Source organism: Dendrobium catenatum, unplaced genomic scaffold, assembly GCF_001605985.2.
Source record: "Dendrobium catenatum unplaced genomic scaffold, ASM160598v2 fragScaff_scaffold_1038, whole genome shotgun sequence".
NCBI lineage: Eukaryota > Viridiplantae > Streptophyta > Magnoliopsida > Asparagales > Orchidaceae > Dendrobium > Dendrobium catenatum.
Genome location: NW_021319500.1, coordinates 407,741 through 426,102, shown reverse-complemented (window position 1 = coordinate 426,102; position 18,362 = coordinate 407,741). Strand labels below are relative to the sequence as shown.

Here is an 18,362-nt window from a genome sequence, read left to right as displayed (position 1 = left end):
GGATTTGGTTGCAAATAAGAAGAAGATTGTGAAGCTATGATATGGGGGCTATTAGAACCTATGAGATCATTCACAAAATCAAACATGACTTGTCTCCAAGCAATAACTAGTAAGAATCATCATTTCAACTCAATGGTTATCGTACAAGTGCTCCAATAGATGATAATATTGAATGAGTTATGAATGTAGTGATACATTTACAAACAATACATGAAGGTATAACAACCTCTATACGAGGTTAAATTGCAAGCATATGTGTCAAATAACCAATGAGCTATAATGCACGCAATAGATAGCTCATAAAAGTGGCGATCATGCAGAATGTATAATGAAAGTGTTAATCCATGAAGAAAGGCTCATGGGTATTGTAAATCTACAAAAGGGAGCTACTAACAAAGATATAAGTGAATGTAATAGATCATCAATTAACTTGAAGGCGGATAATGATGGGGGACAATGATTTACAATATATATGGGCATTTACAAACAAATGTAGATGACATTTCATGTATTCATTAGTCCATCTACGAATGACGACGAACAAAATGCAGAAGACCTTCAATAAGTGCAAGCTCTTACAAGTCGCTGCAGAAAATTTGTTGTACACAAAGTACACGATCTGCAAGAAAACATGAAACAATTATAATGAATGCAGTCGGCAACAAATGTAAGGCAGGAGATTAGTTAGTGCACTACGATCCACCTGCAGAAAGCAACCATAGTGCACGACAGTCTGCCTGTATAAAGCAACGAACAACTCAATTCAGAAGCTGCCACGATACGCCACCGGATCTGCAACATTCGTACAAGCAGACAGAAGACGTCCACAAACTACAATACTACGCCACCGGATCCGCAATACTCGTACTAGCGAACAGAAGGCGTGTATAAACTTTCAAGTGAAATGTTGTGTATTTAGATGCCAATTACCTACACAACTAAAATATTTTAAAGTACCCCTGCACGTGCACCGTAGCTTGTATACACATAAGTACACAAAGGGGTATGTCAAATCAATGAATTTCCCAAATACCCGCATGGGCCCCGACGAGCGTTTTATTGGTACACACGTGACGTCTAGAGATGCTGCGCGGGTTATTAAATTTAAACCCGATCCTCCTAGGTAGTTAAAAAGGAGTTGACAGTGTTCAATTATAAAATGCCCCCAAACACCCGCATGGGCCCCGGCGAGCGTGTTATTGGTACACACGTGACGTCTAGGGATGCTGCGCGGGCTGATAAGTGAATTCAAGTTCGAACCCGATCCTTCTATATAAATCAATAGGAGTCGACAAGGTTCAAACCAACAAACAAATATGTGGCCGTGGCGACCAGAGTATTTATTTTAATACATTCATATTAGGCCTTCAAAGTTTATAATCCGAAGAATTCACTAACAAGGGCACATCCTACGAAACCCGATCCTCGATCAATAGCTTGGTCGAGTTGACAGGGTTCAATCAACAAAAGAGAAATGACCCCAAACACCCCGATGATGGTCGTGTTGAATGCAGATCCCAACCGGAGGGGTTGCCAAATATTTTCAAATGTCTCCCAAAAGTCCATTCAAAATCCAAGCTCCACTCAACAACTCCAAAATTTCAAATCCCAAAAATATTTAAAATGAAATAAATCCATCAACGCACTTAAAGCAAAGTCCATCCACCCTCCGCAACAGTTTGCCAGGGTGGACAAATTCAAATAAACTTCAGCTCACAAAGAGCCAAATGCCTAGTCGAAAATATCACTAGGATCCATTCTCGTCTTATCTACAAACCCATCTGCCTTCCAAAATTTACCTCGGAACTTATTCCGTTAAAACTCCATCGCCGAATAAAAATGAAAAGCGGGCGGAGGCCGGGGCCGAATTTTTGGAGCCCACATCTGTCTCTAAGAATAAATGCACTTATCCACATGAGCATCCTCATCTCTACAATACTTAACTTAATATTATTTTTCTCTTTTAACAGCCACATTCTGCTCCATAAAGCATGCTGGTCTCCCCGCCATCTTATAGAACTTTCCCTGAAGTTTGAGGAGAATTTTTCAATCATACAACAAGCCCGATGCATTCCTCCACTTCAACCATCCAACTTGAATTCTACTAATAATATCCCCATTTATGATGTGAAACATACATGTAGAGATGAATTGCTTAATGAATTTGCACACTTAATATTCCTATAACAAATAATTATATCTTAATGGTGAATTTTAATGACGCAATAAAACACTAAGAGCGGTAAGATAAGCTTAGGCGGAATCACGTGTATAAAAGTTTAGATCAGAAAACAATCAAGTTAATCTAACGTTGCATACATGAATGGTTTAAACAATAAATCCCAATGCTAACAATAAGATTAGTTTCCACAAGAAAATCCCTCAATCAACTTTTCCAATTTCTAGGCGTTAGCGGAGAAGTATTAACATTATCTTCATGATTTCACAATAACCACAACCGAGGGGTAAACTAGGAAAATAAGAGACTAGGAGGGAGAGTCTACCGAGAGAAAGAAGTTCTACGAAGCTATGGTGGTAGTCTGCAGGTTTGAGAGGAAGTAGACAACAACTGGCGGCTTCTTGGGTGGCTGGACAACAACAAATCCTTGCTGGAGTCTTTGGACAGCAAGCAAGCGGCCTGGGGTAGATTTTGGACAGCAGCGTTTGGTCCTCAAGGATGCTGGACAGCAGTTTTCTTGACTCCAAAATTTTGGACAGCAAATTACACCAACTTGGAATGCTGGACAGCAACTGGAATGCCAGGAACAGCAGCTTGTAAGGCTAGGAACCCTTTGGACGGATCACTGGACTTGCCCAGAAGCCTGAGCAATAGCTTGGTGGAAAAAAAATCTCAGATTTCCAAGGAAGGGGGCGAGTGACTTGGGTGAGGGATGAAAAAGATTGATGAATGGGGGGAAAGGAAAATTAATAAACCTGAAATTAATTTCAGGTTTCAAAGAGGATGGAGGGAATCAATTTGAAATTGATTTCAAATTTCAAATAGATCTTAGGGGAATTAATGAGAATTGAATGGGAGCCCATCATGATAGGGCCGGCGACATTGAGAGAGAGGGAGGGATTTGGGGGAGGTTTTGTAACTTCCAAATCAATTTATGTCATTTAGGAAAGAGAATGACAACTCAAATCCAATTTGAAATTCAAGTAGACTTGGAGTTATGTACTTTCCTAATTTAGATTTACAAATAAGGAAAGTTTTTTTGAAATTTGAATTTCAAATTTCAAATTGAGGAAAGGGAATAATAAATCCAATTTAATTTATTTTGAAATTAGATTCATGATTGATACTTTCCTAATATAGGATTCCCTATATGGAAAGAATTTGAAATTCGAATTTGAAGTTCCAAAAAGAATTCAAATTTTCCCTCTCACGCTTAAGCTAAATTAGGAAGTCATTATGGTGATTGAAATCAACATAATGAGGGGGAAATTATGAGGGGGGGTGATGGTCAACGGCTAGGGGGTCCAAGCAGGCCGGCGGCAAGGGGAGGGGCTCGGGTTAGGGAGAATTACAAAGAAAGGCTTTGGGGAAAATGAGACCGGCGGGTGAGAAGTTTGGGGAGGGAATTTGATGCAAGGAAAAATAGAAGAAAAAGAAAGACAAGAGAACCGCGAACCTTGGCATCCACCAAACCAAGATTGACGGGTATTACTTTTGCCCCACTTGGGCCTCTCCTCTCATAAACTCACTAAGAAATCATCCAAAGAGAGAAAAATTAGAACTCACGAAGAGATCCATAAGCACAAGCTGAAATTTTTTTCATATTAATCATCATTCTCAAATTACAAGAAATTAGCCTATAAATAGATCTCATGAAAAGAAAAGAGGTAACGACTAAAATGCCCTTTGGGCTACAACACTACATGACCACCCATAAGGGTAAAAAGGGAAAAACAATAAAATAAAATAAAACACATAAATAAATCGACTCAAGATTGTAGTCGTTGATCTCCGATGTCATCATTCTCCCCAGGTGAAAGAAAACTCGACTCCGTCGAGTGGGTGCCTCAAGAATTCTCATGTAGTCGATCAGCTATAGCTCCTTGCGCTCTGATCATGCATCCTCTGACTCTGGTGTACCTCTCCACCTCATCAAATATCTTCTTCGCCCACCTTCAATTGTGAAAATAATGTCATCACTCGGAATCATGTTAACCTTCTCCGCTATATGTAATTCAGGAATATTTGGGGAGTGGAGGTAGGTTGGGGTTCTCACAGGATGGGGTTGCACAAGGCTCTATTTGAAGTGGAGGTGGTGGGTTAAACTCTGGAGGTTGACTTCCATAATTCAAGTTTATCTTCAACTCCCTCTCTAAACTTATCAACAAGAAGAATATCACAAACAAAAAGCATACACCAGGGTACAACCTCTTGCAAATGTCTAGTGAGAACATCTCTAAAGCAAAAAGATATTAAGGCTGATCCTTGATGTAATCCAATTGAAATAGGAAAATACTTGGTCAAACCACCTTGTGTTTGAACACAAGTAACAACTTTTGCTTACATATCCTTTATGACTTAAATATAAGTATTATTAATCCCTTTCTTTTCTAGAACTCTCTATAGCATTTCTCTTGAAACTTTATCATATGATTTTTCTAAATCAATAAATATCATATGTAGATCCTCCTTATTCTCTGTATACTTCCATATGTAGCACAAATATTAATAAGAAATTTTTTTTAAACAATATGTATAGTAATTTGTTTTATATTTTCATCATACTTATACACCTAATATATATATATATATAGAAGATATTGAAAAATTGTTACAAGAATAGAGAACAAGTGATCAAATAAGCACTTAATCCATCATTAAAGTAGCATTTTATTGAGTTACTAATTAACTAAGTATTAAACTATAAACGAGTATATTCCTCGAAACAAATAAAGAAGTGACTATTACAATATTTTCAATTAAAATGTAAATAGATAAATATGAACAAATCTTACAAAAATGGCTATCAAGCTATTCATCAAGTGCCAAGAGAGTCTTAATTGGAAAAAAACGCATAACAAATCACTTTGGTGACTAAATTCCAAAATAGTCCCTTAACTTTTCTTTTTTGCCCAATTTAATTTCAGTGTATCACCTTTTTTTTTCAATTTTGTCCCTCATCTATACAAAATTGATTCAAATTGATCCATCATATATAAATTATACAAAGTTGATTTTGATTTAGCTCCTGAGGGACAAATTTGTTGAAAAACAATTTACTAATGATCAGGACATCTATTATGCTTATGAATTGCTATTATAAATGTATTTACATAACTGTTAACTTCGGATCTTGAACAGAAAATAGATAACATATACTACGAGACAGAGTACAGGAGAGAGTGGTGTAGCAGCAGAGGTAAACCATCGCTATGCTTCCTCTTTGCAAGGAAATTCACGCGTGCTGCAGCCCTCAAACTTCTTGACACTGTAAGTACTTAGAAACTCTACACAGCTCACTTTCCTATTATAATTTTTTAAGCAAAAATAATTTACGTTCTTGTAATTATTTTTCAATTCTTCTTCATATAAATTTCCAAATAATCAGTGAATATTATTATTATGTTTGGTTGGCAGGGTGCACTTATTCTGAACTAAACACAAACTTACAGCGCTTCATATAGAAGAAATGATCAGAAAAATAGGATTATTTGCAATAACAAGCAAATTCATCAGGTGATTTAAGGCTATAAATGCTGTGATATTTGTTCTATTTTAAAATATACATGAAGCCAATATACTAGGAAATATCAAGTAAATTTCTGTTTTGTATACATTTCTTTAGTGTCAATGTGTCGTGCATTTCTTTTTTGTGGCTGCATATGCTCCATTATTATATTTTTATTATTTGTAAATTAAAATTTTGGGATTTACATATATACCAGAGTTATGTATTTTCATATGGGAAAATGATCAAAATGATCCCCCTTAATTCTTTACGAAAGATCAAAATAATTCTAAAATATATTAAAGATCATTTTGATCCCTCATGCCCTTAAAAATGAATCCAAATAGTCTCACGTTAGGCTTATTTGTCTTTTTATAAAGAGTCAATGGATCATTTTGATCTTTTTAAGTATATATTTTGATCTGATTGAGAAACTAAAATTTTATATGAGAAATTTAGATATTAAATATGAAAATATATAAGAATTTTATGGGATGCATGTAAATCCCGCATTATAATTTTGCTATAGTTTCAAAATTTTTATTTGCCAGTAAGAGTATACCACAAGTTTTTCAAGTCCATTAGCTGTGTGCCAGAATCATCTATTCCACATGATTTTTGCAAAATCAACCCTTGAAGGTTGCAAGCATAATTTTATTGTTTTTATGACAAAGCCTTCATATTTTATAAATTATTTTGAATATCTTCATTTGTACAAAATTATTCCTCAAGTGCTCCAAGTGATGATAGTAGAATGCATCAATAGAAAAAATTATGGGAGGCTTATCATTGACAATCTTTTATATGGATAGAAGGTATTAGTCTTGCAAGTAGAGGTGTAGTTGAGTCAAGCAGATTTGTGAGCTGGCTCATTTATAAGTGGCTTGTGAGTGAATTTAAGCTTTATTTGAGACAAATTTTTTATAATTTTTTAAAGTAATTTTTTAGAATTAAAATTCCTCGAACTAAAAATTGGTGTACTAAAAAGTTATAGAAAGCTGTAAAAAAGTTGTTCCAAACGAAAAGAATTAATGAGATAATGAATCATATTTGAATTCGACGTCTAGCACCAACTTGACTTATTGCGTTTATTAGTTGAATCATTAAAAAAATAATTAATTATACATAAATTTAAAATATATTAGAATGTAATAGTTTAAGTTTAATATTTTAAAGTCTCTCTCTCTCTCTCTCTTATTAGCTCAATTGCATTTCTTTTTATTATTCTTTTTTTATTTGTAAGTCACTTTTCTTATTCTATTTATTAAAAAATTGCTTGATCATAAAAATCTTATTTTTTATCATATGATAAATAAAGCTTAGCCTCAATGATTTCAATTAATATTCTTTTATATCTAATTTATAATTGTTATATTTTAGTTATAAAAATTGCTTTGATCATCCCTAATTTTTTTCATGATAAACCCCATTTTTTTGGAGCTTAGGCGTTTCTTCTTTTTTGTCGTATTCGCTCTCTTTGGATTTCAGAGCAAGAAAACTCTGTGCTGGCCGTGCCTTTCTAGTCTCTCTGTTCGAATTTTTTTCCTTCTATAACATCCTCTTTTGGACTCTATTCGTGGCTTTTCTTCAATCTAGATTGCAATGCGTGAATATTTCCTGTTACGTTGCTAAGACCGTCTATATACCTCATTAAGCCTTAAAAAATAACTTGATTTATTGTCGGCGTCTTTTAGCCATGCGATCTATTTTAAGTTTATAAGCTGCTTTATTGAAACTCACCAAATGGCTTGCCTCTTCGGGACATTAGGCGTTGCAGTCCTGGTTGTACTCCATTTGGGTGTACTTTCCCCTCTGCCTGCGCCCATCTCTTCTCTCCCGCATACTTCTATGCTCGTTTAACTTTGAAAGCCCTCAATATCGATACATGCTACTGCGCTATTAAGTTTAGGCATCTCTAGCTCGTGTGTTAGTGGAATTATTATGCTAACATAAATTCTATCCCGATCGGTCCTGGTTAGGGTCCTGATTCTTCTGGGTATGTTCAGCATGTTGGTATGAAGGAATTTCCTTCCTATTTTCTCTCATGTAAAAAATTTAGGCATTTGTCGGGGTAATTTGCCGTCCGGGTGGTGAGGTTGATTTATTATTGTGCTGTCTAAGGTTAGCTAAGAAGCGATTTTAATGTTCGGATCCAATTCTCCCTTCTTCTTAATCGTTGAGCGTTGTTTCTGTCGAACATATTCTTCCATTTACTTCGAATTTGGTGCGCAGCCGTGGTTCAGTTGGTTGATTTGAATACCCATCAAAGCAAAATTTAGTGATTAAGAATGTGAAAATTTAAAGCTGAAAAATAATGTGATTTATTGGCGTGCCCGTAAAGTTGTTAGCCTGGTGAGGGGTTGTTGTTTTGTCCCCGATGCTTTACCCTTTCTCGCTATTTGTTCCATTTCAGGTTATTTTAGGTTCACTTTGTGGTCTCCTCGTAGATACTTTGTCTCAGTGCTGATGAATAATGCGGTGCTGATCGCGTGGTGTCTGTCCCGACTGTTCTTTTTAGGTGAAATTTCTTTAAGCCTGTTGTCTGGATTGCCCTCAATGAGGCTGCTTGCTCTCCGTCTGAAAAGTTTGGTTGCAGGGGTTTGGTGAGGTGCTGCTAACTTCCCCAGTTCTCTTCCAGTCATAGGTTGACTGTTTTTAGTTAACAACAATTTTGTGGATGTACCTTGTTACGTTTTAATTGGATCCTCCAAGTTTAGTGTATCATGTGGGATACATTCGGGATTTGATATTCGTGTGCAATTGATTTGGGCTACAAGACTCGACTTATTCTGATTCTGAGTACACTTTGAATCGTCTGAGGATGCAGGATCTGGGCCATTCTTTGCCTTGTTGCGAGATAAACCTCTCTATCCGTTGCCTCTCGTGGTAGGGCTCGTGGAAGGGGTAGATCGTGGTAAGATGATGGTTTCTTTTTGGGTGGCATTTTGGTTTGGTTGTACAATATTATGTTCTCTGGACTTGGTTGGGCTGATCCTTTTTGGTGATGGTGTGTGGCTCTAGTTTTGGTACTCTCATTGGCAATGATGTGGAGATCTTGTTTATATTATTTTTGTTGTTGGTGATGGCAATTGATGTGGCTGGGCTCACTTTTTCCATAATTGCTAAGGCTCGTGGCAACCTTGGTTTTAAACTCGTTAGGATGGTGGCTTCAACTTTTGGTTCCTCCAATTGGACGATCCGAGCTTGTCTTATGGGAAGCTGGTAGTCTCGGCCTTCCTATCTGAGCCCTCGGGGTTTGTTTTATTTCCCTTCTATTTTGCATTTGCTTTTTGTTCTTGTAATCGCTCTTTTTTTATGGAATGTTATTGTTCTTTTTTGTATAAAAAAAAAATAGTTAAAATTACATAAATTAAAAAAAAAAATTGTAAAATAAACTAGAACATGAAGCTTAAACTTGAATTTGTTTAGTTAACCTCAAGTTTGAGAGTTGGTTAGCTGACTCAATTTATTTACACGTAACATATATTGAGTAAAACAAAGTATTTTTCATGGTTATTATGAATATATAAAAAAAAATTGTATATATATGGATATCTAATATTTTTTAAATTTTTATATTTTTTATGTATTATTTTAAGTGTCTAAATCAATATAAAAATAACAATTTTAATTTTAAATATAATTAATATTAGTGATGTTTTTTAATGTTGTGATCTAAAGATTTGAATATTATGCTAAGTAAATATTATGATTTAGATATCAGATATTTTAATAAATAAATTTTATAACCTTTAATGATAATATATGATAAAATTTAAAAAATAGGCTTAATTAAAAATGATGCAATATTTTTAGTTAGAAATAATTAAAAATACTGCTGGAAATCATTTTATTGCATATCTCTCAATGCTAGATAATTTAAGAAGATTAATATCTTTTTAAATAAAATATTTTGATTTAAGAGCATATCCATCTGAAACATTCCATAAAGTTTTCTAAAACATTAAAAAAAAGGTGGTAGCACATAAATGATTGGCTTTCAAAAAACCTAAACAATTAAAAAAAAGGTTTTAAATCATTGGAATGAAATATTTAGTATGACAAGAAGTATTTTAATACCAACTATTGGAAGTTTGATAAATAAATGTTTGCATAACAAAACAAGAAAGGGCACATTGCCATTGGTATTATTTTTAGATAATGGGATTGATGTAGGAAGATTAACTTTGTGTCATATAATATGGGGTTAAATTTTTAAAATATTTTTCCATTATTCATATATGGCATTTTAATTCTAAAGTATAACGTTTATTTTTATTTTGTCATTCAACTATAATAAAATTATTCTAAAAATATCCCTATAAGACTAAAAATTGGAGATCAAATTTTAGCAAGTTAATTGGACTAAATTGTGATCAATTTTACATCCAAAATTAACAACATTGAGGATTATTTTGGAATCATTTTAGCATAGTTGAGGATTTAATTAGGGCAATTGATACTTTTGAGACTAAAGTTTATTAATAGATAAATTGATTCCATGGAAGCTTAAGTAGAAAATGATAATGAATGATGTTATATATATATATACATATATATATATATATATTATATATATATATTATATTTATATATATAATATATATATATATACTATATATATATATATATATATATATATATATATATACTATAAACCTCAAAAAATTTAGAAAAATAGGGGGTCTCAACATATGTGAAAGAATTCATTTAGAATATTTATTTTAGTTCATGCTTATTTGCAAATAATAGTTAATGAAAATTTATCTTTCTTAAGAATTATTAATCATGAGAGTTGCCTCTAATGATAAATAAAATTTTAATGAATCTGGGTGATAAAATAGTATAAATTTTGTAGAGAAGGAGAGAAGAGAGAAGAGAGAGAGAGATCATTCATGAATTGATTTTATCTTTGAGAGATTGGCAGTGAGCCAAAAGATTGGAATTGAAAATCCTTTTAAATATACTCTTTTTTTAAGCCAAAAAAAAAAAAAAAGATTAACCAAAATTTTCTTTTTTTCGTCGACTTTGTTAGATAACCTAAGATGCTTCAAATGCTTCTCATATCAGATAGTTATAGAAAATCTCTAATTGATCGGTAATTTTATTTTAAGGCTCAAAACTAGCTATTTTTTTTATTGTGTTATCTTGCTTAAGAGCTAATAAAGACTAATATATATATTATATATATATATATATATAATATATATAATATATAATATATATATATATATATATATATATATATATATACATGTTATATTCAATCTAATGTACCAGAGGAGGCAACTAGTGGATAGGTCATACATAATAAATGTCGAAGCACTGAATTTTTTCAAACTTTGTCCAATTGTAAAACAGACCACATTGATGTGCTTAGTACACCAAATTTGGTAATGAAGAGTCATTCGTTTGCAACTCAATTGAAAATGATGATGAGCACGATTTTTTTGGCAAGTGTGACTCTTCATAAAGTTACACGGATGACCTCCGATGATCAAACGGATTATGCCGATGTGGCCAGGACATCGAATTTATCTGAGGGACCCCTTGCAGTTGAATTGAGTGAAGGCATTCAAAATTAACTAACTACTGAAGAATGTTGAAACTTGTTGAATATTGAATATATTGTTAGACCTAAGCTTATGTTCCAAAGGCTAACCAAGAGGGGGGGGGGGGTGAATTCGTAATTTAAAAAATTCGAAACCGATTAAAAATGAGTAGGTTGATTTTAGAATTTTTTAAAAATAAAGTTTCAACCACAGAAAAATAAAAAGACAGAAATTAAAGCAGTGGAAATAAAAAGACACAACGATTTATAGTGGTTCGGTCAAACACGATCTATATCCACTCCCTGAAGTCTCCCACTTCAGGTATTACATTATTATCACTAGTGTCTCTCTTTTTTCCCCCATAGCAAGGCGGAGAAGCCTTCATAAAAACTCTCTTCCACCACTATCGGATGCGGCAGAAAACTGTCGTCCTTTTACTCCCTCCAAGTGTCGGCAGAGAACCGTCGGCTATTCACACTCTCTATGTGTAGGCAGAGAACCTTCTTCCTTTCACACCCTCCAAGTGTAGGCAGAGAACCTTCGGCTGTTCACACTCTCCAAGTGTAGGCAGAGAACCCTCGACTATTCACAATATCCAAGTATCAGCAGAGAACCAGATCTTCTTGAAAGATCTTTACTCGAGAAATCTAGAAGGACAAAAGAAAGAGTGAAGAAAACATAAATAAAAAATAGAGATACTTACCCTTGAGTAACCTTATCAATCATTCACGCTCCAATGGGAAGAAATCTCTCTCAAACACTCTCTCACACTCTATCCTTCAATCACACTTCTTCAATCACGAAGACCAAAAGACAAAAAGATTAAATGACAGTCTTAAGTGAACCTTTTATAGAAAAGATATGAAAAACAGTCTAGAAAATTGCATTTTTCAAATTTGACTGTCCACGATCGTCCCGTATGATCGTATTTCATACGTACGAATAATATAAAAAATATTACGTACGAACTCAACATGAATCGGTACGAACTGCCTTCGTACCCGATTATCGTCCCATATGAATTGGGTTCGTCTGGTACAAACAGTTATTTTTCAAAGTTTGTTGGTACAAAAAATTAAGACGAACTACAAGTATACAGAACAGAGCCCTTTGTCCCGGTACGGTTGAAAATTATCGTCTGTATGAACTGTGTATTTGGAAAAACCAGAGAAGATCGTCCTGGGACGAACGTAAAATATCGCCTGGACGAACTGTGTATTCCCAAAAAATAGTGGACATCGTTCTGGGATGAACAAAAAATATCGTCTCGACAAACCGTGTATTTGCTAAAACTAGAGGAGATCATCCTTGGACGAATGAAAAATATCATCTGGACGAATAGTGTATTTGCCAAAAATAGAGGAGATCGTTCTGGTATAAACGGAAAATATCGTCTGTATGATCTTCACTTTGACAAAAATAGAGAAGATCGTCCTAGGAAGAATGGAAAATATTGTTCGTATGATCTATACTTATACATTTTTTTGGCATTTTTTCGTTCGCTCCATTGCTCATTGGGGAATATAATTGACCAGATATTCCCGTATGAATTCAATTCGTAATGTACGATCAGTAAAAAAATGAATTTAGAACTCTCCCCCAGTGTGTGTGTGTGTGTGCTCAATTACTCAATTACAATCACACTCTCTCAGACTCAATAAAATAAAAAATACATACTTCAAAATATAATAACTCTAAACTGAATTTGATTTGAAGTCTTCAATAATCTGGAGTATGATTTTTCTGAAATGTTAGTACACACAAGAGTAAAATAATTCTTCCAAAATGTGTTAAAAGAAAATAATAATATTTGGAATCATAAAAAACATACAAGTTGCAAGAATGTAAAAGATGCAAAGCTAAATAGCAACTCTCTCAACAATCTCCCCCTTTTTTATGATGGCAAAAAAATTATTATTTTTGTAAATTTAAAAATCCTATAATTTATCCTAAACTTCCCCTGAATGAATAAGCATGTGAATATAAGGGACATTTATTATGTACAAATCAATTTTTTAATTTTAAAGTTTTTTACACACAAAGACAACCACACAAAAATGACCACACAAAAATGACACTAAAACTAAAAACAAAACCCTAAACATAAAAAAAAAACAAAAATACTCAAGATACGAACAAAACAATCAAATGTCAAATAATATTTCTCTTCCTTTTTTACAACAGCAAAACGAGAAGAAGAAACGAACTATGGAAATGTAAGAAGTCATATGAGAAGTCTTTGATAATTGATCATGAAAGAGATTGAGTTATATTTGAAATAACAAGATTAATATTCATTAGAAAAAAAATAAAGATTCATATCATTTTAGTTAAGATATAACACAGATAAGAAAAAATAAATCAAGGTCATTTATCATTCAAGATAATTAGATAAGGTGAATTATTGCAAAGGTGACGAAATAAAAATTAATTTAAGTCCAATTTCAATACAAAATATAATTGATCATTAGATTGATTTGAAATTAAAGATTGAAAGATAGAGGAAAGAACATATAATTGTGGCGCTTTATGCATGTTTTCAATATTTGTGGCACACTTTGTGCATCTTTTTATATTTGGGCTAATTTTGTGCCTCTTTTTAAGTTGAGAACCATTGCGCATTCTTTTGATTTTTGTACATTTGTACATCTCTAATTTTTTTTATATTGATCTTTCCAAAATTAATAATCTAAAAGCTCAAATTTTTATAAGTACAAGGATAACTATATTAAAAAGAGAATTGAAAGAATAATAAGACATCAAACTTGCAATAATAATATTGAAAATTTTATATGCCTAATAAGAACATGAGATTGATAGTTTTAACTTGATCGAGTTATAAGTCAACTTCAATATTTTTGAAAAAATAAATTTTCTAATGAATTCAATTTTTGTATTGCTGATCATATTATATCCTTTTTTAGATCGATTAAGTCAGGATAATCATATAGGCTAATGAACACTTCCAAAATAAAGAACAAAAACATCTAAATAAAAATAGTACATAACTTATTGATATCAAAAAAAATTAAGGATGAAATACATTAGATTTCAGTTGATATCAATAAAATTCGAAAATAAAAATAACAGACATAAAAAACAAACAAACAACAATCACATCAACATAGAAGCTACTAGAAACATCACATCATATCACTAAGTATGACAAAAGAAAATCACATAGAAGTACATCCATCATTCTGAGGGGCCATGGTCTGGAGGAGGTGGCTGGTTGAAGAGGTTATAATAGTTATTCATTATAGCTATATTAGTGTTGACTGATTCAAACTGATCTCGAATCCAACCCATATCTTGCTGGTGTTGTACGTCCTGCTAGTGTAGGTGAGTATGAATTTGATTAAAGAGCTGATCAAAATGTCTCTCAAGACGATCAAAGCGATGGACCATGTCCTAAAAGGATGGTCTACTAAAAGCCGCAGGTGCAAGTGCAGGAGCTCCCCTTTCTCCCTCAGTGTCATCACCTCCATCATCTTTAGCAAAGAATAGAGCATCATTATAGTAGATGGGCTCTTCTAGATGTGTCACATCAGGATGAACTAGATCGTACTTCTTCTCAAGAATGTATGTCACAAGGTGTCCTAAGGCTATGTTCTTCTTTCTCAACATATGTGAAGAATTCATTAGAATATTTATTTAGTCTCATGCCTTATTTGCAATAATAGCTAAAGAAAATTTATCTTTCTTAAGATATTAATCATGAGAGTTGCTCTAATGATAAAGTTTTTTAATGAATCTGTGATAAAATAGTATAAATTCTTGTAGAGAGAGAGAGAGAGAGAGATGATCATTCATGAATTGATTTTATCTTTGAGAGATTAGGCAGTGAGCCAAAAGATGGAATGAAAATCCTTTAAATGTATCTTTTTTAAGCCAAAAAAAAAGAAGATTAACCAATAAATTTTCTTTTTTTCATCGGCTTTGTTAGAACTAACCTAAGATGCTTCAAATGCTTCTCATATCAAATAGTTATAGAAAATCTCTAATTGATGGTAATTTTATTCAAGGCTCAACTAGCTATTTTTTTTTATTGTGTTATCTTTCTTGAGAGCTAATAAGACTTATATATATATTCAATCTAATGTACCAGAGGAGGAAGTTAGTGGACAGGTCATACATAATGAATGTCGAAGCACTGAATTTTTTCAAACTTTGTCCAATTGTAAAACAAACCACATTGATGTGCTTAGTACACCAAATTTGGTAATGAAGAGTCATTTGTTCACAACTCAATTGAAAATGACGATGAGCACGATTTTTTTGTTACGTGTGACGCTTCATAAAATTACCCGGATGACCTCCGATGATTAAACGGATTATGACGATGTGGCCAGAACATTCCATTCAAATGGGCATCACATTGCCTTTTCACGCGTGATGATAATCTTACTACTCGCTCTCTCATTTTTTTTTCACATACCTCCTTCTTCCACTTCTCTATTTGAGTACTTTCTCCCTCAACCTTCTCCTCCTCTTGCCCTACTTCCCTCTTGGTTCGACTCATTTGCCTGACCTCCCTCACCCAAATCCACTCCTCGCTGAGCTTCCTCAGAGGAAATAATCCACAAGAAGAGGAAATATTGCAATGACTGTGATAGCCTGCTTATATGTAATAACAAAAGACTTGTTACAAGAAAACACTACAATTTACTTGTGAGCATGAGTAGGGACTTCGTAGTGCACATAACTAGCTTACAGGAAAGGATAAGGAGCTCGTATCAAACAAATCGGCCAGCCTAAGGGGGAAATTGGGCAACTTATAACGACCAGGATAATTCTACTATGAACACAAGCATGATCTCATAGTATTGATTGAACAAACACCCTCTATGAATTGCGCTAAATGATAAGTTAAAGGAGACAAATGAACTAAACAAATATCTTATATATAATATAAATTAAATCTAACTTGCCTTTACAGTATTGGATCTACAACATTCATACAAGCAAATATAAGACATTATTTTCAAACTCAAAATAGAAAAGTAACACACATTTAAGTAATGGATTGTTGCACAAACATTTAAATTTTAAATATTGTAAACCACCTCATGCACTAAAATATAATTCCCTAAACTTAAATTAATGCATTTAAAAGCATACATGTTAATTTAATAAGAAATTTGATTCCTCACATGTGCTCTGACAAACATACTAAATTTGCAAACGCTAATGTCTTAGAATGCTTCACGAGGATTAAATGCTCACTAATATAAAATTCTATTTTTAAACTATCCACCCGCATGTGCTCTGACTGTTGTTTTGAACTCTTAAGTTCAGGGACCAACAATGAATACATTAGCTCACTTAAGGGTAAAGAATAGTAGACCTGAAATAAATACAGTAGCTCGCTTAAGGGTAAAGATAGGAGATTTGTAAAGAATATAGCCAATCTACATAATATATTAGTCAACTTTTAAAAAATGCTTATACTAACTACGTACAAGAAGAGGAAATATTGCAATGAATGCGATAGCCCGCCTACATATAATAGAAGAGACCTGTTACAAGCAAACACTATTAGTCACTTGTGAGCAGGAGCATGGACTTCATAGTGCACATAACAACTAGCTTACGTGCAAGAACAACTAGCTTATATGCAAGGACAACGAGCTCATATCAAACAAATCATCTAGTCTACAAGGGAGAATAGGAGAACTTATAGTGAGCAGGACAGTTCTCCTACGAACACGAACATGATCTCTTATTACTGATTGAACAAATGCCCTCTATGAACTGTGCTAGATGATAACTTATAGGAGACAAAATTAACTAAATAATATCTCTCCTATATATTATAATTGAAACCTAACTCACCTTTACGTTATCGGATCTACAACATTCGTACAAGTAGATAGAAGACATTATTTTCAAACTCGAAAGTGAAACGTGACACACATTTAAGTAATGGATTCTTGCGCTAAGGTTTAAATATTAAATATTATAAAAAACCCTAATGCAATAAAATATAATTCCCTAAACTTAATTTAATGCATCAAAAAGCGTATATGTTAATTTAATAAGAAATTTTATTCCTTGCATGCACTCTAACAAATATGCTAAATTTGTAAATGCTAATGTCTGATAATGTTGCATAGGGATTAAATATTCATTAATATAAAATTTTATTTTTAAACTAAACTCCTTAATGCGCTTCTACCATTATTTTGAATTATTAAATATAGGATCTGATAATGTTGTGCGGGTCAAATATTCAAGTTGTATCCTCCTCCTTGAAAGGACTGAAGATGATATGACTTGGATTAATAAATAAAAGTTTATCTCAATCGAAGGGGATTCTACTCTTTCAAATATCTCCAAATTTCTATAAAATACAAATATTTTCAAATGACTACAATGTTACCTCGATGATAGCCATGTTAAAAGCTAATATCAACTGGAGTGGTTAATTTTAAAATTCTATGAAAACTCTAAAGCTTTATATCTATTAAGAATATTAATATTTAAAATTAAAATTAATTATTTAAAACTTAATGCATAATTCATCCACCCACTGCAACCGTTTAGCGAGGGTGATAAATTCAATGATAACTCTAGCTAACAAAGAGCAAACATCTAGTCAAGAATATCACTCAGATTCATTTTCAAATATTATTCTTCTAGTAAGGATGTGTTATATGTCTTGTAACCAGAGGTTTGTCCAGATGGCTCCACATAAACCCATAGGTTGGCCATACAACTCAATGTGGTATGATTATGACTGGTCATATAATTGGTGGTTTGGCCTAACTGCTCCAAAAGTAACCTATGGCTTAGCAAGGATAGCTCCATGTAGCAAATAATTATCACTGCAACCCTCTAACCTATTGGCTTGGTCAGATGAATATATAGTATTATAGTCATGGCTATTGAGTAATAAATTATAGGGTATAATCAATATGGCACAAAGCTCTCTATTAGTTAAAGTTGATTTGAATTCATCCCTTAGACAAATATTTACCCTAAGTCTATAAAGTCCCCTTATACAAATCAACCCATTGCTGCCAATAAGGATCCTTTGGTTTGGTTAGGTCGACTATCTCCTCAGACTAAGCTGACTATGGATTATGATAACCCGGGATGACCAAAGCATGAGATATTGATC

At 33.2% G+C, this 18,362-nt stretch overlaps 1 protein-coding gene across 6 annotated transcripts in view; it reads left to right on the top strand.

Annotated features, from left to right (window-relative positions):
- The window catches only part of LOC110112274 (glycosyltransferase BC10), a 69,337-nt gene extending 63,516 nt beyond the window's left edge, over positions 1–5,821 (top strand). For 4 of the 6 annotated variants that reach the window (XM_020844436.2, XM_028698048.1, XM_020844441.2 and 1 more), the window contains 2 exons: positions 5,321–5,449; positions 5,597–5,821. In XM_020844436.2, the coding sequence (XP_020700095.1) occupies positions 5,321–5,449; positions 5,597–5,617 (150 nt within the window). In that variant the 3' untranslated portion in view covers positions 5,618–5,821. The remainder of the gene's footprint in view (positions 1–5,320; positions 5,450–5,596) is intronic. The other 2 variants (XR_003701884.1, XM_028698049.1) reach the window with 2 other exon arrangements.
- Positions 5,822–18,362: the final 12,541 nt, after the last annotated feature.